The sequence below is a fragment of the Symphalangus syndactylus genome, chromosome 19 (genome assembly GCF_028878055.3).
Source record: "Symphalangus syndactylus isolate Jambi chromosome 19, NHGRI_mSymSyn1-v2.1_pri, whole genome shotgun sequence".
Taxonomy (NCBI): Eukaryota; Metazoa; Chordata; class Mammalia; order Primates; family Hylobatidae; genus Symphalangus; species Symphalangus syndactylus.
In genome coordinates, this window is record NC_072434.2 from 24,802,000 (window position 1) to 24,828,172 (window position 26,173).

Consider the following 26,173-nt stretch of genomic DNA (forward strand, 5'->3'; position numbering starts at 1 on the left):
ACAAACCATATGACACCATTTATGGAAGGAAGGAAAAACCTTGTGGAAATTTTCTCCAAGAGCATCATAGTTTTAACTTTACACACAAATGATTAATATGAATAACCTGATCCTGAGTACAGACAAGCTTAAACTGTTAATGTCCACCCTTTCTACATATAAAAATCCATGCTGAATGCCATCTTACTATCAGATCTTATTACAGATACAAACAAGAAAACCATCTTGCAGTCCTTTAAGATGCACAGTGTCAGATGCAGAATGCAGACTGCAACACAGAAAATTAACACACAACTTGTAAGTGCTACTTGTTCAAAGTGATGTAAGAACCTTAACGGGGGTGAGCATGGCTGGCTGGAAGGGCTCTCAATAACTGATTTATATAAGCAGGAATGCATAATGCCCTTCAGGAAAAAATATATATATGTGTGTGTGTGTGTGTGTGTGTGTGTGTGTGTGTGTGTGTGTGTGTGTAAAATCAAAAGTTCTTGAACTGAAGGAATAAGCTTTACATTTAGCAATTTCACATAGAAATGCCATTCATTCCCCCAAAGGGATTACTATATCAACATGTTAAACAATAAAACAAACACTAATGGAAATAGAAAAATTTGAACTAGGTATTAGTTATAGGTATGAAACACACACACAGAGACTACTTGCACTTTAAATCAAAATGGCATGAGAAATAACTGATTCTTGATGCATCATGAATGCTGATGCCATTCTCAGGAAATGCTCTTTACAAGGAATTTGAGATAACTCAGAGATATACTGGAAAGCACAAAATTGTAAGTATATCAGATCTTGATGGAATTCCTGGTATTTTTGTTTGTTTGTTTTAGGAGGCAGAGAAAGAATAATGCCCATATAGTACCAGTAATTAAAATGAAGAAAATCGCAAACTTGGAGACATATATGTATCTAATCTCTCAGTAATCAATGTCTCTATGATGTGGAACAACATTTTTAAAAAACAAAAGAGGGTGAGTGAGATAAGAATAAATAACAGATGTATAAGAGTTTTAGGAAACCATGACGAGATACAACATACCAAGATAGAAACATGCTACACAGAAAATCTTTAATTCAAGTTATAAAAATTAATTTAGAATTACAAATTGACTTTTATTTTTAACTGAATTTTCAATAATATCAAAAGTCATTCCTCAAATGCAGGGAGAAATAAGCATTGATGGCACATCTAAAGCAAAACTAAATTCTGAATGAAATACATTTACAAATACATTTAACTGGAAATTCAGAAGTATCTTTCTTTTTCTCTCAGCCAACAAGTCAAGACAAAAATAAATAATAATGAATATTTAGATTACATCATTCCCAAACACAGATTCAAAGCTGTCCAATGATTTCATGAGCTAGAAAAAGCAGTATGTCTTGGGTGAAAATATGGACTTTGTAAGAATATCTTGCATATAATATGTACAAACAAGTCTTCAGGAGGCATCATTTTCATTCAGCCCTACCAAAGTTTCTTCAGGTTTTTAAACTCATTTTATGCTTGGTAAGAGCAAGGGATGAGCTGTGGTTAGGCAAGTAATGACTGATAAATTATTGGTATTCTCTGAATCATTTTAAAGGTTTTCTTTTGTCATCTTAAAATTTTGCCAAAATTACTCATAGTTAATGAAACTGAAAAGGTTAACACTAGATTTCTTTAAAAGGAAACAAAATCCTTCTAGTAATTTAACAGAACTATCCCCTTAAAAAGGCATATGTCAAATTGTTAGAAGAAAGACCATTTAAAATGCAGAAAACAAAGTACTTAAAAATATATACTAAGCAAGTTTTTGTTGTTGTTGTTTTCTTTTTTGAGAGAGTCTTGCTTTGTCTCCAGGCTGGAGTGCAGTGGCGTGATCTCGGCTCACTGTAACCTCCGCCTCCCGAGTTCAAGCAATTCTGCCTCAGCCTCCCAGGTAGCTGAGACTACAGGCGTGTGCCACCACACCCAGCCAATTTTTGTATTTTTAGTAGAGACAGGGTTTCACCATATTGGCCAGGATGGTCTTGATCTCTTGACTTCGTCATCTGCCCGCCTCGGCCTCCCAAAATGCTGGGATTACAGGCGTGAGTCACCGTACCTGGCTCTACAGCTGGAACCTTCCTATCACTACCCTTCAGATGACTGACTCCATATCCTCCACCTCTGCTTAAATTTCACATCCTCAGAGAGGCCTTTGCTGCACACTCTATCTAAAACGCTCTCCTCCTCTAGTTTGTCTCTAATACCATGGTCATTTCCTTTTTGGATATAATTATTTGATTTACTTTTTGCTATGATTATTTGATTTATTGTCTATTTTCCACACAAAAATGTTGGATTTAATTATTGTATCCCACTATTGTGTCCCTATTGTCAAGTACAGTGTCTGCCATATAGTAGTTTAACCCCAAAATGTTAAACATTCCATAAAACTGGAAATTTTCTGTTTCTTATCTGCTTAGAAATGCGTAAGATTGCAAGTACAAGTAATTAAAATTAACAAGCTTTAATTTTAAAGATAAAAGCCTATTCCACCTTGACAAGTAAAAACTAACATTAATTTACCAAATTGTTCTGTATTTTTTAAATGTCATTTATGAATTATTCTTACAAATGCTTAGTTTTCATTTATTCAAATAACAATTGGAAATCTGAAAGGAAGTCTATAGAGATTAAATGAAGTTCATAAAAGCTGCAAGATAACTTTATTAATCACAATGAACACTGAAAAAGAGATTGAATGCAAAGCCACAGAGGTTATGAATATATTAAAATCACTCTATGTATTATGGAAGTGCTATCATTGTCCACAAATTTCTGATCATCTATAATCCTAATTTCTAATTATATGCAAACATGCGGAATCTAAAATTAACATGAGTAAAAAGTAACTTATTAATAGAAATTAAAAAGTTATTTGCTTGAAAAATACTTTAAAGCAACTAGCAAACGTAAGTAAATGAAAGGTAAGCATTCAATATCAAAGAATACTTTGGGGAAGACTTTTTGAGATCACCTGAATCAAAAGGTGAATCTGAACGATATTATCACTTTATTTGTATAAATATATAAAGTATTATTTTAGCTTTTCTTCCTAAAAAAAATCTCACTGACAATGGCTGCCACACAGTAAAATAGTGTTATCTAGAAATATAGTTAAGAGTAAGCAAAGAGAAATTAAGCATTAATGAACAAAGGATCAAAATACCTCACGTATTATTTTAAAATGACAGTAACAATGGTCAAAGAACTAAGAAACAGCAAGGCCCAAAATTCACACTACTATAACACTATGTCAGACTGATAAAATAAAAACCAACTTCAATCCTATAGCTCTAATCAATGAGCAAAATATAATAAAATAGAGATTGCATATACCAGATCAAAAGAAGTTTTTGATAATCTTCCAACATAAAGAACGTAAGTTTTGAGACCCAGCTCACAAACTCTGTGAAGCCTCTTTCCTAAACTCCTCCTCACACCTTTTCTCTTCAAGGCTGCTCCTATCACAGTGCCTACCTCATTATGTTAGAGGTGTCTTTGTTGTACCCCCACTAGAATCCCATGAGTCTCATTATGTTTATCTTAATCTTCCTAAAGCCTTAGACACTGACCAATAAACACTAGGCGGTCAATAAATACTGGAGGAATGAATTCAATGATCAGCAGGAAGGGAAGCACTGAAGAAGGAGGCAAGAGAGAAAAGCAAAGTTGGTACAGAGAATTTCAAAATTGTTCTGTTAGTTAAGGTACCATGTTATTTTTTTGCAAATGAACCATGATGGGATACAGGTAAATTTTCAAAAAGACTGGTTAATGTTGCCATATACTGTAGGGTCTCAGATCCCTTTATGATTTCTAAGAAGTAACATGCATTTAGCACACACACTCTTCCTTCCCATACAGGTAACAGGCAAACCTGCAGGAAAATGTCCAGAGCTGAACACATCCTTTGTTAACAGCCCTGAATGAGTGAACTAAATGGAGTGGCACGAAGTAGGTAAGGGCCTTAAAAACTAAGCTGAGGATTCTGGGTGGTATCTCATTAAAAATTTGTAAGCAGAGAAATGAATGATAAAACCAATACTTTAGCTTATGAACTCAACCGAAGTATTCACGAAGGAGTCTAGTGGACCTGGGAACAGTAATACAGTTCTTGAGACAAGTAATACAGCCTTAAAATAACAAGTTGAATGAGGAAATTCAATATTTAATTCTTTCGGGTTTTTTTTTAAGAGTTAGGTTAGCATTCTTCAAAAAGGAAAAGCATTGGTCAGCAATATTATAAAATTTTGTATTTTAAGCTGCAGAGATGACTTTTTAAAAAGAAAGAACCAGGGGTTTTCCTGTTCAGCACAAGTGTAATATGTCACAAGAATCAATATGTCTAAAATGCAAATATATTTCTTCTTACAAAGGTTTAAGGCGTTGCCCCCTAATAAATAAGGTAAGAATATCCTCACAATATCATTTCTGTCTTCTATGAAGAAATTAGGTTTAAACTAGATGTCACAATATCAACACTAAAGCAGAAAGGAATGAGATAATCCAAAAGAATAAACTTTAACTTCCTACAGTAATTTGAGGTTTATCACAGCGTAAAACAGAGGCGGCTAGAGGGTAATATCCAATTAATACTGAATGGAAATACAATTGTGCAAATTAACTCACACTTATTCAAATTTCCAATCAATAGAAAAATGCAGCAAGAGCTTTTTTCTTCCTCCCTCCACCCCTTCCTCCATTCTTTCTTTCTTCCCTTCTTTCTTTCTCTTTCTAAGGAGAAGGAGAAGGTTCTGCAATGTAAAAAATAATCACTAGAGACAGAATTGAGCCCTGTTTTCCACACTCAGAATCAGAGAAGGGATCCAAGAGTCCCCAGAGACCTCCAAATGGATCTCAATCCATCCAACCTCCCATCTTGACAATCTGTGGCAGATTGGCAGCTATGTTCTCTCCACTCTATTCTGTATGTTGAGCTTGTAATTTTATTTTGAAAATAATGGATTTTGAAGATTGTTACCCTACTTGAGAGTCCACAGTGCATCCTTGATTGCCTACGGTTCAAATTCCTCTGTCTTGCTCCAATGCTCACCACAATCTGGGCTCACATTTATAGCCTGGCTTAAGTTCCAATTCCACCAATTCCAACAGCTCAAATTGACATCTCCATTCTGTGAACTCTTATTTAAATCAGGAACCCATGCCACAGGGTTTAACATTATATTGTTCTAGATAGACTCCTTTTCCCCTGGAGGGCAGGAATAATACCACTAGTTTCTTTTTTATTTCCCTGGGTGCTCAGAGATCATAGTAGAAATTTAATCCATTTTAAAAATGAATCAGAGTTCTTTTGTAAGGGAATAATCATTCCAAAAGTAATCTCTTTCATAAACACTAATACCTACATTCCATATTGTGTTTTCTTAAGCTCGGAGTGGCATATTAAAACAGAGAAGACTGCAATTCTTATATGCTGCTGGTGAAAACTTACACCAGTGCAACTTTGGAAAACAACTTGGCATTAACTTGCAGTACACATGCATCCCCTGTGGGATGCAGTCATTTCCATTCTTAAGCACAAACAAGAGAGAAATTCCTGTATGTGTATACTAGGAAAGACATGAGAATATCAGAGAAGCATTGTTTGTAATAGCAAATAACTGTAAACAACTTAAACAGCAATCAACAAGAACAAGTGAATATTATACAGTAGCAAAAAGGATAAACTACAGCACATGCACCAACACGGACTAATTGCTCAAACATGATGCTATGTGAAAAAAGCAAGCTCTGTGCAAGTATGTGTGTGTGTGTGTGTGTGTGTGTGTGTGTGTGTTACATATATGAAACGTGCTTCATTTACGTAAAGTTTAAAAAAATGCAAAAGTAAACAATAGACTATTTTAGAAATTCATACCAATGTAGGAAAAACAATAAAGAAAAACAAAGGAATGATAAACATTACATTCAGGATATGGTTATCTCTGAGGGAAGGGAGTGGCACACACATGTCAAAAATATTTTTAATGTTTATTTCTTAAGCTGGCTTGTGGATATGGGGGTATCTCTATTATTGTTTACATCTAACACATATACCAGATAAAACCTTTTATAAATCATTACTGTTTCATTTTTAAATGTAAATTAAAACTGTTCATCTCTATATTGGCTGTCACAAGTATACTAAACATCTTAAGAAGTTAAAAAAAGACATTTAGATTTCACAGGTCTCTGCAGAAAAAAGATAACAGAGTTGCAAAGCAAAATAGGCTGTAGCACATGTGAAGAATAACTATTACCATAATTGAAAAAGGGAAGTAAAAGTGTATGATTCACTGTGTGATTTATTGTTTGATGTCATACACACTGGAAGGCAGAAAGACAAGTACTTTCTAGGCCAGAGGATCTCATTAGGGCAAGTGAAACATTCAGGGCTCTGGCAAGTGAGCATTCCAGGGTAGCTCAGTGGGACTGCAACTCCAGGGTTAGGGCAGGACTTGGAAAGAGGAACTGGAGCAAGATAAATGAATTCGAGAAGATAGAAAAGGGTCTGGATTAGAGAGCAAATCTGATTCCAGAATGATACAAATACAATAAGAGATTTTAAAGTTAGGTATCAATGTTCTAATTTTATCTGCCTCATTGTTTTTATTTCCAAGTAAATAAAGTTCACTTCATTTTCCTTTCATTTTTTTGCTGGTATAGTTTAACTGCCATTTACTAACTTCGGGCAGTACGTTTTGTGACTCTAGTTTCTGGCTACAGTGCCTATAGCTGTAGAACTTCAGTGAGTATTCAACATCTAGTTAAATGTCCAGGTAGAAGTAATGGTGATGACTCAAATCTGCCTCTTAAAATCTAGAGTTGTGAAAGCTTTTTGAGGTCCAATACGAGCTAAATTTTTAAAGCCTAGAAATAGTGTTAAAGCTAATATTTCCACTCCATACTACACTTGATTCTGGCTTTTAAAATACAACTTTCATTCTTTCCCAGCATTCTCAACTTAAGGCTATCAGTACCCAATCATTCAGGATATACTTTTCTCATCTATAATTCACATAGTATAATTTTACATTGATTTATATAATTAAAATCATCTTACCTGCACTTTTTTTAAAGCTACTGGTACTCCATCCAAGAGACAGGCTGCTCTATAAACTTCACTAAATTGTCCGCGACCAATTTTCTTTTCTATTCGAAAGTTGGCTAATGTATTATAGCCCATATCCGGTCGTAAGGCCTTCTGTAATTAAAAATGTCAGAAAAATTTTCAATCACACAATATACATGCAATACACACAATCACTGATCATTTTCATATACGTAGGTGACACCTAGGGTAAGTTTGCAGACATCTATTCACTCAACAACAAATATTTATTGAACTTATGCCAGGCACTGTCCTACACACTGACAATACAGTAGCAGACTAGAGAGACAATAATCCCTGCACCCGAGGAACTTACATTCTAGTGAGGGGAATAAACAAGGAATACATTAAAACATACATACATATATATATATATATATATGTTTTAATAAATATATAAAACACACATATATATGCTTTAATAAATATATAAAACATATATATATATATGTAGTATGTGAGATAGGAAAGCCTAAAAAGAAAGTTAATTAAGAAGGATACAACATAGGGATGAAGAGTTTGAACTTTTAGATAAGAACTCCTTGTAACTTGTCTTTAGTTCACAGAATATAAACTTGTCCCACCCAATCTAGTATTTCTCTGCTATTTCTTTTCTTTTGAAAAGATCTTCGAGTTGAAATGGACCTTACAAAAATACATAATCATTTAGTCCAAACTGTCAACTAATGCATGAAACACTTGTTAACTTCCTGACAGTTAACTTCGGCAAAGAATATGTCCAGTGGCAAGAAGTTTAGTACCGCATCATTACATTTTAAACAATACTCTTTGTTGTTTTTTTATCATGGAAAAAGACATTTCTTTTTTTAAATAACATTTTTTGATATTTACCACATGCCAGGCACTGTGCTGGCTGCTAGGGAAATAGAGGTGAATGAGATATGCTTTCTGCTCTCAAACGACTTACCCAAATACATAGAAGAGGCTCTTCACTGTGCTATGAGAGAAATAATTATAAGATATTGGGGGCAGGGGCACAGTGGCCATCCCTATTTCGAGACAAAATTCAGGTTATAAATTTTACCGATTGTCCTAGTTCTTTTGTTCACTTTTTGTTCATGGACTCATTCATTCAATCTTCAGTTATGGGGTAAACACTAACTGAACATCTACTACAGTCAGACACTGTCTATTGCTAAAGTTGGAATATTACCTTTTACATTGCTGATGGCATTCATTTTAGCATCTCCAGCTATTTAAAATGTAACAAAAAAAGCCTATTTAAAACGATCACATGCCCTTACATCTTCTCTTTTTTGGCTAGACATGCCTGAGCCTTTTCAAGATTCCTGGAGTACTGATGAGCACACTCTTCCATGCCGTTTACCATTCTCCTCACATCTGCAGTCCCCTCTGTACTCTCCAAGCCAAACACGACATTGTTGTGGGGCCAGGCTAGCGCACCCTCTAATGAAACTGAATATTAAAGATCTATTAATGTAAAGATGGCACTGGTTGATGAGCACATTACATTCAGCTTAAACTCTTAGTCCTTCAAAGAAACCTTTGATAAGGCTGATGACCCCATATCCTAGACTTACGCAGAAGGCTATTTTGATATATGGGCAACACTTTGCATTAACCCCTAGTACATTTTATCTTTTAATTTCACTACATTTATCATGTAAAATTCACTACATCTAACTGTAAAATTCTGCCAAAGAGTCACTATAATTCAAACCCAATGTTTTCTCTTAAAAAAAAAAAGCAATAATTTGTTATTGTACATTGTTTTCTTCTAGAAGTCCAAAATACTGTCAAGAAAAACATCATGCTTCCTTTAAAATACGCAAAATAACCAGAGTACATGAAATTTTTCAAATTTCTCAAATTCATTTCATAAGTATAGGACCATAAGATAATTGTTATAATTACTACAACAATGATAGAAGGTCCCATTTTCATCCCCACAACTTAACAGGCACTGTATATCAGGACTTTAAATGCCATCAAATTCAATTCTCTCACCAGTCCCATTATGTAGATGTCATCAAACCAAGTGAATGTCTAGTTGATTCCCAAGTATAGCCTGTGCCACACTGCCAGGTTATTAAGCAAAGTCACCTTACTATATATGACCCAACATTATGGGACCCTTCATGATGATCCACAGATATTTTCAATGTTAAGTCTTTTGACTAAAAAAAAAAATAAAAATAAAGACAAAAATGGAATAGAAAAGTGTTTAAAATGAAGATGAAAAAGCATTCCACAACAAGAAACATAGAATGAAAATAAAATTATCAAATAAAGGGAGATAACTTGCCATGATGTTCATTTGTAAATGGATTTTTCATAGCCATTGAATTTACAATTAAGTGTCAATGTGACAATATGTAACAAAGAAACTCACAAAGTACCACTTCTCAGATATAGCCAATGGATATTTGGCAATTTTTTACGTTTTTAACTTTAAATAAAGGTTTTGTTTAAAAAGGAAACATGTTTTAAATTGTCTATGATTTCCTAAGAATTGTTTATATTGATGAACTAGAATAGTCTGTGTCATCTAATAAGTATAAATCCTTCTCCCATACACGGAGACCATTCTTTCACTTAATGAAGATTTGTCAATCTCAACAGCAAAATACAGCTTCATCATTAGGAACACTATCAAACAATTCAGATACTTTAAATTTGACTGGGAATTCCATCTTCTGTCTGCACAATAACTTGACAAATATTAGCGTGAACTGCTAAGGCAGTGTGACAACCGCATGCTGAGAGCAAAGTCTCACTAATGTGTTTTGGCATGCAGGTTTGTAATCACACATTTACATATGCAATGACCTACATTTGCATGTCAGATCACACACTGTCTTGGTTTATTAAGACTGGGCACCTCCCTGTGCTTGGCCGCCAGAGTGGCGAAAGAGGGCCAGAGGGCGGTGTTTTTTGGCAGTTGAGGGATGAACTGCCACCAAGGATTAGGTTGATATGGCCTGAGCATTAGACACTTCATTAGACGTAATCTGTTTAACAGTGGGCAGTGTATGTAAACTTCACAGCCCATTTGCGGCACCTTTATCCCCCCATGGCCTTTCTTCAAAGGGCAGTGTGGGTGAGTGACAGCTTGTCTCATCTGCTCCCATGTCCTGTCACCCAGTGTAGATGTGGAGAGCTGACATGAGAAGGAGCATAGCTGCACATCTCCAACTACCCTTGGGTCTCTTTGCCACACTGCAATTTGTATAAAAATAAGCTTGTATAAGAGGAGGTCTCCTTTAGGAGATCATCAGGCAGGTTATCTATAAACTTCGGTAGCGATTATAGTATATTGTTTTCAATGCCATACTTCATTTTGCTGAGTTACATCCCACTCTAGGTAGCATTACATTAGGTGCTTTAAATAAAAAATGGTGTCATCAAACGGGTTCCCACTCAAGTAAAGAACTATTTTTAGGAAATAGCTATATTCTCTTTGTTGAATGATGTTCTATGTCCCATATGTTTTAAGTTACTGGGAATAAAATAACTCAGCAAAATACTGAGATTCAAATCAATATGAAACATAAACCAAATAAAATCACTTAAATTGACGTTTTGCTGTTCTCAATTTGGAGTGTAAACTGAGTCTCAGTTTCTTGAAGTTCCTTAATGACCCAGGTTTTTTTTTTCTAAGCTGCAAAAAATGGCTTTTAGATTTGACGTGAGTCACTTAGAGGACCTTCAACTTTTATGGAAGTAAAAACCCACTTTGTTTCTTCCACTATCAAATGAGGATAATGATGCCTTATCTATGACAGAAGGCTTTTCAAGTCACTTTTGCACCTCGCTATGGCCCCCTCCATCAGCTGCACCATGTATTTCCCAAGTGCACTGTGAACTTTGGCCTCATGCCCATGGCATTGCACTTGCTTATTCCCATGCCTTCTGAATAACTTCCTTTTTCATACCCAGCAAACCACAGCTCATCTTTGGGATTCAGTTCCATGTCAGCTCTTCTAAGGAATTATCTTCAGCTCGCTCAGGCAGCTTTATTGGCTTCTACCTCTGTTTCTGTAGCAATTGACAGTAGTCATTCAACTCTACAAAGAGGCATACAAACGAAGGCACCATGTTGGGTCCCGGATCACACAAGCTTTTAATTACTTGTTTATACAGTTGACTCTTGAACAACACAAGTTTGAACTGTGCAGATCCACTTATATGTAGATTTTCTTCTACTTCTCCCTTCCCTGAGACGGCAAGAAACTCCTTCTCTTTCTCCTTCTCCTCTGCCTACCCAATGCAAAGACGATGAAGATCTACTTTCCACTTAATGAATATTAAATATCGTTTTTCTTCTTTATGATTTTCTTATTAACATTTTCTTTTCTTTAGTTTATTTTATTGTAGAATACATTATATAATACACAAAACATACAAAGCATGTGTTAATTGACTTTCTGTTATCAGTAAGGCTTCCAGTCAACAGTAGGCTATTTATAGTTAAGTTTTTAGGGAGTCAAAAGTTATATATGGGTTTTCAGCTGCACAAACTACCCTCTTGTTGTTCCAGGGTCAATTATGTATATACATTTCTCCTTCCAGACACTGAGTTTCTCAAAGGTAGAGACCAAAGTGGGGTTTTTTTTTTTCAGCTTTTTATCAAAATGCCATGAAGTAAAGAATAAATACTAACTCAGTGAATGTATTCGAAAGAACTAAATAAATGTAAAAGGCCCAAAATACATAGGGAATGACTATAATTATCTACAAGCTCTAAGTAGAATCTAGTAGCAGTATACAGTTCTGGGTTCTTATTAACAAACTTTTTTTGATGTGAATACACTCTAATCACATTAACACGAGATCTTACTAACTAATTGGGACTAACTTCTACATATCGGTCTGTGTTTACTGAGCTTCCTTCACATAGATACTTTTCATTTGAAAATAAAATTCCTTCTGTTTGCCACTGCTTCGTATTTTCACAGGTGCAGACTCTTTAAACAATAACTTCCCAGGACTAAATTAATCTCTTAATTTGCTTTAAATTTGAAGGCAAGGACACTTACTGAGCAATAAGATAATTCAGGATAACATTATGATGATAATCCTCTCTGGGGAAATTAGAAGAGTCACAGCATGAACTCAATAGTCTCCCCAGAGAGAAAATTATGTACTGATAATTCCTCGAGGTATTGTTATCAATGATTTAATATACAAGCCAGTATTAATTACAATAATTAACACCATTAATAAGGTTTTCATTGTTATTGAAAATTCATCTCTTACTGGTGATTTTCCTGTGCCACTTAATTAAACAAACTACCTTACATTTTATATTAATATTGTTGGATTTCTCCAAAATTTAAAACAAAACTTTAAAATGTCTTTCAAATTTTATTTAGCAATAAAGCTCATGCTATTATCTTTTATCTTTAAAAAGGTGTTACCCACCTCCAAATTACACAAACCAGAATATCCTTTCTATCATGTATTCTATAGACCTTCTGTCATATTTTCTACAGACTTCACTGGAAACCAAAAAAGGCAAATAAACAAAAAAACACCATATGTGCCACCAAGGCCTAATTATTCGTGCTTCTTCCTATTTGAAAAATTATCTCCCTAAACTTTTTAACTATGTCAAATGTCAAATGTAACGTATTCCTAAAGTTTCGTAAGTGTCAGTGACTTACATCAGTTTAGACAATATGCCATTAATCATTAAAACCGGCCTTTTATCAAAGGAGGAAATTTTACTATTGTGTAAGAAAAATGAGTGACCAAATATAACCAGTTATCTAATTAAACATTTGTAAGACCCTGGTATTTGTAGCACTTAATTATCATTAGTTATATTACCAGCATAATAATTACTACATCCAAATGATATAACCAAAAATACTGATTATCTCTCCTATGTTATCATGAGCAAGATAATTAATTAATGTCAAAGATACTCCCATCTCCCCTACTTCCCTATGAGCACAACCAGCTACACCTGGCAAAGTTAAATATGGAGAGAAAAAGCCTTTTACTGAAAGACAGAGACAGAGAGTAAAAAGTGGTTGTTAAAAATTTATTCATTTATTCCACAAATATTACTAGGGGAGGATATAGCACAAAGACACTAAACAGGCAATAAACAAATATATAATAATATCTAATATTTATTCTGCATACCGAAGCACTATGCAGAGAAACAAAATAAGTGATGTGATATAGAATGTGACAGAAAATGAGTGGATAGTTATTTTAGGTTGGTTAATTCAGGGATGATCTTGCTGAGGATGTAACATTTACACAGAGACTAAAAAACAAAAAGAAAGAAGCCATAGCAGAGAAAAACATCTGGAGAAAATGTCTTAAGGAAGAAATGAACTCAATGTGTTCAAGGACCAGCAAAAAGGACACTGTGGCTGGAGTACGGTGAGCAAGGGAGACCATGGTTAGAAATGAGGTTAAAGAGGTAAGCACTGAGCAGTCTGGCGAGGTGGCTCATGCCTACAGTCCCAGCACTTTGGGAGCCAAGGCAGGTGGATCACTTGAGCTCGGAAGTTCAAGACCACCCCGGAAAACATGGCACATGGCAAAAACCCATCTCTACTTAAAAAAAAAAATAAAATAAATACAAAAAAATTAAAAATATAAAAACTAAAAATAAAATACAAAAAGTGAGCTGAGATTGGCCAGGCATGGTAGCTCATGCCTGTAATCCCAGCACTTTGTGGGGCCGAGGCGGGCAGATCACGAGGTCAGGAGATCGAGACCATCCTGGCTAACACAGTGAAACCCCGTCTCTACCAAAAACACAAAAAAATTTAGCAGGGCATAGTAGCGCATGCCTGTGGTCCCAGCTACTCGGGAGGCTGAGGCAGGAGAATGGCGTGAACCCGGGAGGGGGAGCTTGCAGTGAGCCAAGATTGTGCCACTGCACTCCAGCCTGGGCAACAGAGCGAAACTCTGTCTCAAAAAAAAAAAAAAAAGTGAGCTGAGATCACGCCACTGCATTTCAGCCTGGGTGTCAGAGTGAGACCTTATCTCAAAAAAAAAAAAAAAAAAAGAAAGAAAAAGAGGTAAGCACTGAGAAAATCATATTACACTCTGACAACAAGAGTAAGGAGTAAGGGGGTCTGTCTGGATTTTCAGCAAGGTAGCACAATACTGTTCTGATACACATTTTACAAAAATAACTCACGATGCTGCATGGAGAACTGGGAAGGAGGATGAGTAGAGCAAGAATGGAAGCAGGGAGACTGGACAGGAGGTAGTAGGTGTGGCCTGAGGAGTTAGAGAGATGAGGACAGTAGATGTAATCAGAATATAATTTGGGATGGAGTCAAAAACTTGCCAATTAATTGAATATGAGGAATGAGGGAGACAGAGAAATCAAGGATGATTGAGATTTTTGGTTGAAGCACACAGATGAATAGCGATGGCATTTACTGGTAAAAACAAGGCTAAAGGAGAAGCCATCTAGGCAGAAGGTAGGTAATAAAGATGTAATAAAAGATATGATATGGAAGAAAACAATGGGTAGAGAAATGTGGGCCAAGACAATTATTGGCAGCATGTTGTCATTGCAGTCATCATCATCATTTTTGCTAACATTTAATGAGTGCTAACTATGTGCCAAGCATCCTACTGAAAGCTCCGTATCAACTTTATGAGGTAAAAACTTGATTCATCTCATTTACTAATAAGAAAACTGAGGTTTACAGATGTTAAACAACTTCCCCTCCATCACACAGCTAGAAAGTGAGGGACTAAGAACTGATCCCAGCCAATATGACTTCAGAGCTCATGCTCTAACCCACCATGCTAAGCTATGTCCTTCTGTTTCCTTCCAGGTCCGCTACATATTCCTCTCCATAAATGCTGGTACACCACAGGGTATCATCCTCAACATCCTTTTCTCATTTTTGCTCACTCACTCCAGGTAATCTGATTTATCATTCCATTTATTGGTTCTAAAATTAAATTAATTCCAGGCACTCCCCTGACCCCCTAAGAGACACCTATCATAACTCTAATAGAAACTCCTCCTCCTCTATTTACTTGTGCCCCAACACTGAATGAAATTTACTAAAGAAAAAGAAGACATGATTAAATGTATTCTATATGAATGTGACAAGAAAAACTTATCAAATTTTGAAATTTGTGTTTGTTTTATGAATATTTAGTGAGAAAGCTATGTGAAACATAAGAATCATATGACAAGATCATAATATTCACATAGTAACAATATAAAGGAAGACAAAATATACAGGTATCCTAAATGTAAATACCACTGACCTCTAACAAACAGATTAGAATGTATACATTCAACATTACTCTTCAAAACAGCTACCATGGAGGCTATGGTTTTACACCAGGAAGGCTTCCACTACTGAAAACATGTCTGAAACTCCTTTAGAATGGTAATCAGAGATAGCATTTAAATTGTATAAAAATTATTGGTCTTGGCCGAGTAGTGGCTCACGCCTGTAATCCCAGTGCTTTGGGAGGCCGAGGCGGATGGATCACGAGGTTAGGAGTTCAAGACCAGCCTGGCCAAGATGCTGAAACCCCATCTGTACTAAAAATACAAAAATTAGCCAGGTGTGTGGCACGCACCTATAATCCCAGCTACTCAGGAGGTTGAGGCAGGAGAATCGCTTAAACCTGGGTAGCAAAGGTTGCAGTGAGCCGAGATCATGCCACTGCACTTGCACTCCAGCCTGGGTGACAGAGCAAGACTCCGTCTCAAAAAAAAAAAAAAAAAAAAAATTATCGGTCTAAGAATATATCTCATTTTGGTCAAAAAAAGAATACCAAGACTATGTACTCAAAACCAAGTAAACACTTGGTTCTAAAGAATTTTATGATATTTCCAAATATCAAATTCATCTTCAGAAAAACAGAATGATTTCATCATTGTGGTTATTAAAGAATATTTCTTTTTTTTTTTTTGAGATGGAGTCTCACTCTCTCTTAAACTGTTTCAAATAAAGTTGGAAGACGGAAGACTATTTTGATTAATCAGCTTCATCCTCATCTTTGCCCCATCGCTCTGGACTGACTGTTCAAATAGAAATTTCCAAGAGAGCAGCAGGCAAGAGAATTCTTACTGTGTTCTTATTCTTTTCAAAAATCATGTAAATTTCTCAAGCATTTCCCTTAAAATATGAGGTACTCTCACTCGTAAGTATACAAGTGTGATGAATCTAAATTTAAAGACAACTCAAACGCACTTTAAATATTTTGAAGTCATTCCTCAATTTGACAGTTTTCTTAATATTCAATATTAATCACACAGTCATTTTCTAAAATAACTCTAGAATAACTGAAATCTACACACTATAAGAATAATACAGTCATGCGCCATCTAATGACATTTCAGCCAACACCAGGCAGTATAGGAATGTCTGGCCATAAGATTATAAAACCACATTTTTACTGTACTTTTTCTAGGTTTAGATATGATTAGGTACATAAATACTTACCATTGTGTTACAACTGCCTACAGTATAGTAACACACTATGCAGCTTTGTAGACTAGGAGCAACAGATTGTACAATATAGCCCAGGTGTGTAGTAGGCTATCCCGTCGAGGTTTGTGGAAGTGCACTCTATGGTGTTTGCAAAACAAAGAACTTGCCTGACAATGCAGTTCTCAGAATGAATCCCTGATGTCAGGTGACTCGAGACTGTACAGTTAACTAATCAATATTTAGTGGAAAAGGTAGAAATTAACTTTCAGTTAGAGACTATCCATTCAAAAAACATTTGCCCATTACCCTTTAGTATTCACTGATATAAAATATGATATACAAAAGTAAACAATACTCACAAAGCATATTATTAGAAGCATGCTAGTATAGTCACCCATATAATTATGTTTCTCAAAGTAATCTCATTATTGTCTTCCAAATTATATATTTCTTCTATTAAAATATTTTTCTTAGGATTTCTGTCATCAAACCACTTTTATAGGCAATATATGTTACAATGATTCTGTATGTTCATTATGTCTCATTATTGACTGAATCTCCTTGAATCACCTAAATCCATCATGTTACCACCTTGGAGATGAAAAAAAAAGCATGGTCATAATCAAGAAATGGCTGAATCTGAGTCCAAAATTCGAAATGGCACAAAATGCAGCTAGAGGAATAAAAGGAGACCAGATGATAAAGATCTCTGAAGTTATATAAAGCAATGTAGAATTCATCTGAAAAGCAATAAGAATCCAGAAGAAATAAGGCGAGGAATACAATAAAATGTATACTTTAGAAAGACAACTCTTGCTGCAATGTAGAAAATGAACTAGAAATGGTAAAATGAAAGAAGACCAGTTACAAAGCTGCTGCAATAATCCAGACATCAAATGACAACATTCTAAACTAGAGGAGTTATAGCCAGGACATAGGGAATTTGCAGATTCAACAGCTACTTAAGTGGCAAAATCAAGAGAACACTGAAAATGCCTAAACATGAGTATAACACTCCCTTGTTTCTAGGTTGGGCAACTCTAGATAAGTAATAATCACAAGCAAAAGTGTAACCTTGAACAGAATATGATAAATTTCATCTCGAAAACTACAAGTATGAGGTACCTATAAGAATATCAAGAGTCAGTAATTGAGGAGATAAGACTGTTCAAAGAATGTATGAGGAGATTTCTCTGTGAAAGCTAAAAACTAATTGGCTTGGAGTCAAACAGACCTGGGTCAAATCCCATCTTCACTACTTACTAGCTATGTGACCATGGGCAAGTTAGTTAATTAGTCTGAGCCTCAGTCTCCTCATTTGTAATGTGTAAAAAATAATGCCTTATATGGTTTATGTACGATTAAATGAGGCAATGTTATCTGAAATGGTAAGCATGGGGTAGGTACACTGTAAGAGCTCAATAATCAATAATAGTAGCAGCTATTAGTCTACAAAGCTGCATAGTGTGTTACTATACTGTAGGCAGTTGTAACACAATGGTAAGTATTTATGTACCTAATCATATCTAAACCTAGAAAAAGTACAGTAAAAATGTGGTTTTATAATCTTATGGCCAGACATTCCTATACTGCCTGGTGTTGGCTGAAATGTCATTAGATGGCGCATGACTGTATTATTCTTATAGTGTGTAGATTTCAGTTATTCTAGAGTTATTTTAGAAAATGATAGTAGCAGCAGTACTACTGTCCAGAATGAAGGTGGCAAGAGAGTGAGTCAGGGGTTAAATTTTCAATTCATGTGAGAGGTAATGAGGAGGTCAGAAGATGACTGCAATAAGGAAGGTATAAGTCCTTTAGTTGAATGGCATAAGCCTCAAAGCTGGGGTTTCTCACCCCACCCCGCCCCTTGCCCCTCTGAAAAAGGAGAAGTAGTGTTCTAGAAGAGACATTGTGGATGGAGAAGGTTGTGGTTCTGACCTCCTGATCCTATGTATATGGGCAAGGGAGAATAAGTAGCCTCCACTTGAGAGGGTTACAGGGGAAGCAGTGTCCTGTGGGGGGAGAAGTGTGTTCCAATTGAAGCAAGGAGGTGGGGAAAAATTAAAACTTCAGTAAGAAAGGGAGAATGTAGTTGTTACATGTATTATGAAAGATAAATGCTGAAGAAATTTATGTATTTTAATGTTCATTTTAAAAACAGGGCTCATGAAGAAAGTGGACAGGTTGATTTGAAACCAAGTTTGTATTCACTCAACAAATATTTATTGAATGCCTACTATGTGTACCACTCTGGGACTAGGGAGAGAGCTTATACCCCAAGAGAAGAAAAACAATGAACAAAATAAGTGATAAGGTGATACATTCTATGGAGAAAAATATTGCAGGGTTGACAAACTATGTGAGTGGGAAGGTTCCATTTTCATTGAGTGATCGAGAAGGTGATATTAAAATATATACTTGAAGAAGATGAATGAGCAAGCCAATGGGAAACTACTGAAAGGCTTTAAACAGATGTGACTGACTGAAATATTGCTGTGTTGGGAATAGATTAAAGGGGAAAGGAGCAAGGATGAAAGCAAAGAGATCAATTAGGAAGATACTGCAATAAGATAGGTGAAAGATTAAAGTAACTTCAGAGTAGCAGCAGTGGAGAAGAAAAGAAGTGCTCAAATTCTAAATATATTTTAAAGATTCGGCCTACGGTATCTGCTAACATTAAATATGAGACCAGAGAAATAGGAGGAAGTTAGGAATGGCTCTAAGGGTTTTAGCCTCAGCAACTGGAAGGATAGACTTACCACTGAGAAGGAGATGGTGGGTTGTCAGTCGGGAGAGATATATTTAGAGTTCAGTTTGGGCAGCATTAGGGTTGAAACACGCAAATTTGATGCCAAGTAGGCAAATGGATATATGAGTTTGGAATTCAGGGCAGAGGTCCAGGTTGAGATACAAAGAGTCACTAGCATAGAATCATGAGACTGGAAGAGAACACTAAGTAAGGGATATAGATAGAAAAGAGGTCTAAGGAACTGAGCCTTGGGGCGCTCCACTGTTAAGTGTCACCTTCTCAGAAGGTGAGAAGAAATCAATAGAGGGACCATTAAGACAAGAGAACAATAAGATTCCTGGAAGCCAAGCAAAGAATAGGTTTCAAAGAAGACAGCATAATCAACTCTATCAAATGCAGCTGCTAAGTAAAATGAGGCCTGAAAACTGGACTGGATGGAGCAGGAGAGGTAACTGTGACTTGACAGGAGCAGCTTAGGTGGTACAGTGTGGTAGAGAGCTTAATTAGAGTAGATTTTAGAGAGAAAGGAGAAATGGGAGACTGAATTACAGAAAAACCTTTCTGGGAACTTTGCTATAAAAGGGAGCAGAGAAATAGGTTAACTCGAAAGAAGAGTAACTTAGACTGTTTAAGGGATTTTCTTTTGTTTCATTTTGTTGTTTAGATGGGAGAAATAATAGCATAGTAGCACGGACCCAGTAGATGGGGTGCACATGGGAGGGTTGGCCTTTGAGAGCAGTGTGGATAGTTCATCTGGTAACAACAGAAAAGGCACATGGCATGAATACAGATTCTGGGAGGAGGATAACTATGGTAGGAGTCTGTGGAGGTTCTCTTCTGACTGCTTCAGTTTCTTCAGTAAAATAGGAGCAAGGGCATCAGCTTAGAGCTAGGATGAGGAAAGGACATGTTATGGGTTTGAGGACAGAAAAGATACAAAGTGGGAGAGTTTGGAGCCAGGAAAGTAGGGAGTGGATGCGCTAAGGATGATTGCTGAGCAGCATTAGGCTTTACTTGAGTTTCACGGCCATAAATTTAACCTATAGCAAGAGACTTCTTTCCTCAAAAAAGCTACTGCTCCTTCTGTACCATCAATAAAGTTATTCAATGAAGGAAACTGTTACTAGGAGAATGTAACATCTAAATTTCTGTAAAGACTTCCAAAAATAGAAGCATTCTACTCAATGCCTATGACAAACACCTTGGCAAAATCAGTTTATCAAAAGAAACAAGTTAAATGACACTTACTTCACAAAGAAAGTAACTCCAGAAGATAAGCTAGAGAAAAAAGAAGGTAATATAGTTATCAAGTCTAAAATTCATACCCACTCAATGGAGAGGGATACTTTCTTCCTGGCTGGCCTACAATGAACCCTGATTACTACCCTGAACATGCTACTCAAGGTAAACTTTATTTCATCCCTCCACACTCACTTCATAGAGATGCAAAATAGTAAATGGATTACAGTCTGAACTGCCATGAACCTTAAAGGAATGGTCTTTACTGGTTAAGTGGCAAGACTCCAAGATAAGATTTTCATACTTTCCACACTGTAAGAATAAGGAATATCTGTTTTTCTACCCACAGATCTGAGTGACATGTCTTTTCTCTTTCATAAGTAGCCAAAGTATTACACTATCTTCAAATTTAAAAAAATAAATAACCTAGGCCTCTGATTATATCACAATGAAAATTAATCCTCCTTCTAATAACATGCAAAAATTCTTAAAATTGTACTCTGATTATAATTGGTTTATAATTAACTTTTTGGAAAAAAATGTGACTCTACCACAGCCATTTTCACCCAATAACCATAAATCAAAATACTCACAAAATGTTAAACTTCCATTGTTTAAAATTAGTCTTATAGTAAAGAGTAAAAATGTTACTATTTCCCAACCACCACCTTTTATACAGTTTGAATTTTTATTTTTATTTTTAAAAAGCTAAATCCACTGTTCCACAAACAAGAGTCCAAAGGCAATGAAAATATACAGAACAAGAATCTAGTCAAAATATCTTTTCATTACCTTCTAGATGTTATGGAAGGAATCAAGAAAGGAAGAAAGGAGGAAAAGAAGGGAGGGTGGGAAGGAGTGGAGCTGATAGAAAAAACTTCAAAATACATTAATAAAGAAACATAAATCTCACATTCTAAAACAAAACAAAAGGAACTTATACTGTACCAAAAGGAGACCACATATTATGCACTATGGGGTGACAGTATTCATTTTGAAACAAGAAAAAGAATGGATATGCCAAGAATATACATCACTTATCATTATAACAGGGAATTGGTATTTGACACTCAGAAACTTGACATCCTTAGTTTTCTGTTTATGCCCAGACTTCTATTACAAAAGTGAAAGAAGTCATTGGGCTAACCAGATGTTGCCATATCACCCCCATTACTCAGGCCAGTGGTGTGGAACAAAACAAAAAAAGGTTGTCAAAGCTGAGCAGAGGCAGTCCTTTCCCAGTCTTCTAAAATAATGCTACTGAGAGCAGTAACGTTTTTCAAAGACTTAATAAGCAATAATGCCTATAAGCTCTTGTCAGGTAATCTTTCTTTCACTGTCTCACACCATCAGTGTGAATGCAGAGAGGAGGGGAAAAAAATCCTTCTCCCTTCCCCCACCTGCCACAAGGCAGCTAGAACCTGGGATGACACTTGCCTGTTTCCAACAGGGAAAGAAGTCCACCCACACAGGAGCAGCAGCATGCCATACAGAAGTCCATGCCACACAGGAGGCATAAACGAAAGGAACAGTGTGAAAAGAAATGCAGAATCGCTGCTATAATTTTGAAATTTATACCGTGGGGCAGCCCAGTGTCTCACAGGAAAACAATCACTTTTATTTTTCCCTCCTACTGCCGCTCCGACCTTTCCTGGTTGGTGAGTCAGTAGGAGGCAAAAATGAAAGTACTTACTTTTTTTCCTCTTTGAAACACAAGGTTGTTAAAAACTGTGAATCTCAAAATCATAACATGAACTACCTAATTTTTAGAGGTGTTCTTTTATTGTCTTTGCTGGAAATAATATGAAACAATAATGTTTGTGTATGTTTGTAAAGTGAGTCCTAAGAGGTCTAAGTTTAATAGATATAAGTTTGTTTATTATAACCTTGATAATATAATCTATGATCATAACATAAATATATATGGGGACTTTAAAAAAAACAAACAATCTTCTTGCAATTAAAATATTGGCCTTACTTTAAGCTAAAGGGTCTTTTTACTCAATATAGAGAATTCAGACAGGTATAACAAAGAAAAGCAATGTAATAGTGCAGTTAAGTAGAGGACTCATTTCATTGAGTTCCTGGTTGGTTTCAGTTACATATTCTTATTGAGCCCCTGCTACAGGTAAGAAATTGAAGTACTAGAGAGCATCCAAGGTAAATAAGACACAGTCCTTTCCCTCAAGATTTTAACCTAATAAGAGAGATAAAAATGACACCAAAGTATCAGAAATACCAGAAGAGAGATGCAAAGAAGATACCGCCACATTTCCAAGGAAAGACTGCTTTCAGAGGATCAGACAAATCTTTATGGTAGAGATGGCTTTGTTATTGGTCTTTAAAGGACGGGCAGGATTTAGAAAATTGGAGGGGAAGATGGAGGGTACAAAATGAGCAATGTCATAGAAGCAGAAAAGATTGTTTTTTTGTAGATGGTTATTCTCTAAACAGTGCTTCTGTGAGAAGTCAATAGATGCACTAAAAATAAAAAAAAGGATTCCATAGACAAATAAGTTTGGAAAACACTACAGCCTATACCACTCTTGAAATTCATTCACAATGCACACTAGTGTAGGAAAGGCTCTGAGGAAGTTCTGCCACAAAGTCACTGTTTTCCCCAAGTCTCTCAAACCTATTTGACTACAGAACACTTGTGAAAGAACACTTATCAATTGCCCAAATGTTTTCAGAAATACTATCCAAACAAAATTGGGACAAGGTTAGCAGAGTATACATGAGACATATTGTAGAATGCCTCAAACACCAAGCTGAGAAATACAGTCTTCAGGAACAACAGCAATAAAAATGAGGTATTGCCCTGACATGGGGTGGCAACTGTTATTTTAAACATGTCATTACACATTAGCTTTATGACAAGTATTCACAATGAATGCAGGATGTTAAATAATGCATATGTGTACATTTTTTACTAAGAGATTTTTTTACTTCATTTTATATTATTAAATACAAGAAACAAGCAAATATATCACAGGAGAAATACACTACAAGTGAGAGGGAGAGAAAAGTAACCATCATGGAAGGCAGCTGTGGGCAAGGCAAGATCAGCCCACTAAAGCAGGGTCAGGTACAACATGTAATGGCACTCCCAAACTTAGGCACAGACTCACCATTTTTTTTTTTTTTCCTCTTCCTTCCCTAAACCTAATATTAACGCTCAGAGCTTACAGGTCATTCAAATAAAGTTAAAAGCGAAAGCTGCCTTTTTGTTTTCATGTTTGTAAATGGGAACTAAGCATTATCAAACAATATTTTAAAATAAGTATTTCTATCAAAATGGCAAACTGCACCCCAAAAATATGTACAATTGTACCGTATCAATTAAAAATAAATAATATATTACACCTAAATAATTATACCTAAAAAGTGTACTAATTACACCTAAAACAATTATACCAAAAGCCATAAACAAAACTGAAAAACAAAGCAAAAAAAAAATGCTGATTAAAACTTGGAAATTCAAAATTAGCACTTTTGTGCTACTTTATTTCCTAAAGGAACTGTAAATGTACTACTTTCTTATACATATTTAACATAGATTATATATACTTCTGACCACCTTAATTAGGATAAATTACCTGTGGTTGGAACTGAGGAACGGGCGGCCCTTGCATTCCTTGTGATTGCTCATCCATTGTCTGAAGCAACAGGAACTTTAGAACTCTGCAAAAATGTAAAGTTGAAATTTAAATAATGTAATCATTACCAATTTACATCATTCATCATACCCCTGACACATGCATTCAAATGCTAGAGATTTACCTGATGCTTCAAAAATTCACTGAGATATACCACTCTTTTGCCATTTGCTAAATCCAAGCTCTAGTTAGCTCCCACAAATATTCACTGTCTCAACCATTTCCACTTCTCCAAAAGCATTATTTGCTTAGAAAATCCTGTTTCCCGAGATGAAATTCCTTCTTCTCCATTCTGCCCTTTAGATCAAAGATACTTTCCTCTACACTGCCACTATGAGAAGCTAAGTATCAGAGTAAGCTCCCTAAAATTATGCTCAATGTTTTACATCCCTAAAATGCACCTTATCTTTATAGTCTAAAAATGTTAGTACTTTCTTTTATCCAACTGCTTACTGTGATTTTTTTAATTTAAACTTAAAAGGCCAGTCCTCATATGAGTGTCTACTCTTTTATGCATACTTTGTAATTATAAAGCTTCATCCATTAATTCAGTAAACATAGGCTGAAGGTAATTACATGCCAGGCATCACACAAGATTCAAAAATTGAAATATTTAATGACACACAGCCCTTACACTCCAGGAACTACATTTGCACTGATTCTACTCAACACCATGTGTTTCTAGGTTCTTTATAAATATTATTTTATGGCCAAAATCTGAGACTCAAAAAACTAGCGTCCCTTTTAAATGGGGTTAACTGATGGAACAACTAAAACACATCTTCACTTCATCATACTCTTTTAAAAACCAATACAAATATTCTGGGCATGGTTCATTTGTATTACAGATTTCTTCTTCTACCCTGTGATTTGTCTTTTTAAAACCTTCCCAATGGTGTCTTTCCATGAACTAATGAATAGAAATTCATAATTTTAACGTGGTCTAGGTATTTAAACTTTTTCTTTATGATTAATGCTCTGTGTACTATTTATGAATTATTTTTCTACTCTAAGTGCTCATATTATTTTCTAATGTAAGCTTTACTTTTTTAACCTTTAATATTTAGATCTACAAACCATCTGGAATTAAGTTTTTTTATGATATAAGGCAAAGTCAATCTTTGTTTTTCTTTATGGATATCCAACTGACCTCAAATGATATATTGAAAAGATTATGCTTTACCACACTGCACTGCTGCTATGTCATCTTTATCATATACCAAATGATCATGTGCTTATATATATATATATATATATATATACACACACACGTATATATACACACACACACATATATGTATCTGCACTTTCTTTGCTGTTCCGCTGGTCTATTTATTTGCACTAACACCAATACTACACTATACAGTGTACTACTGCCCTACAATGTACCTACCACACTGTACTATCACTACTTTATATTAAACTTCAGTATTACTATAGCTTATTATAAAGTCTTGATATCTACTTAATTACATGTCTGATTTTAATATGAATTGTAAAATCAATCTGCCTATTTCAATTTTCTAAAAAAAGACTGCTGGGATTTTGATTGGGATTATGTCGACCTTAAAGATCAATTTGGAGAGAACTGACATCTTAATAATATGGGGTCTTCAAACCCATGAACACAGAATATCTCATTTAAATTTCTTTCAATAATGGCTTCCAGTTTCATTATACTGGTCTTTCACATCTTTTTTCAGATTATTTCCTAAGTGTTTTATATTTTTTGATACTACTGTAAATGGTGGGGGTTTTTAATTCAATTTTCTGATTGTTAGTATACAGGAATAAAACATTTTTTGTATATTGACCCTGTATCTTGCAAAATTCCTAAACTTGCTTATTAGTCCAAGTAGCTTTTCTGTAGTTATTTGCCTTACTGCAATAGATAGAACATCCAGAACAATGAATAGAAGTAGAGAGCAGACATCCTTTCCTTGT

The 26,173-nt window shown here is 35.4% G+C and overlaps 1 protein-coding gene across 1 annotated transcript in view; it reads right to left on the minus strand.

The window, feature by feature from the left end:
* Positions 1-24,254, minus strand: part of NEK7 (NIMA related kinase 7) — an 80,934-nt gene extending 56,680 nt beyond the window's left edge. Inside the window, exons 1-2 of the mRNA XM_055233886.2 lie at positions 24,170-24,254; positions 7,110-7,250 (exon numbers count right to left, since the gene is read on the minus strand). Coding sequence (XP_055089861.1) covers positions 7,110-7,250; positions 24,170-24,226 — 198 coding nt within the window. The 5' untranslated portion in view covers positions 24,227-24,254. The remainder of the gene's footprint in view (positions 1-7,109; positions 7,251-24,169) is intronic.
* Positions 24,255-26,173: the final 1,919 nt, after the last annotated feature.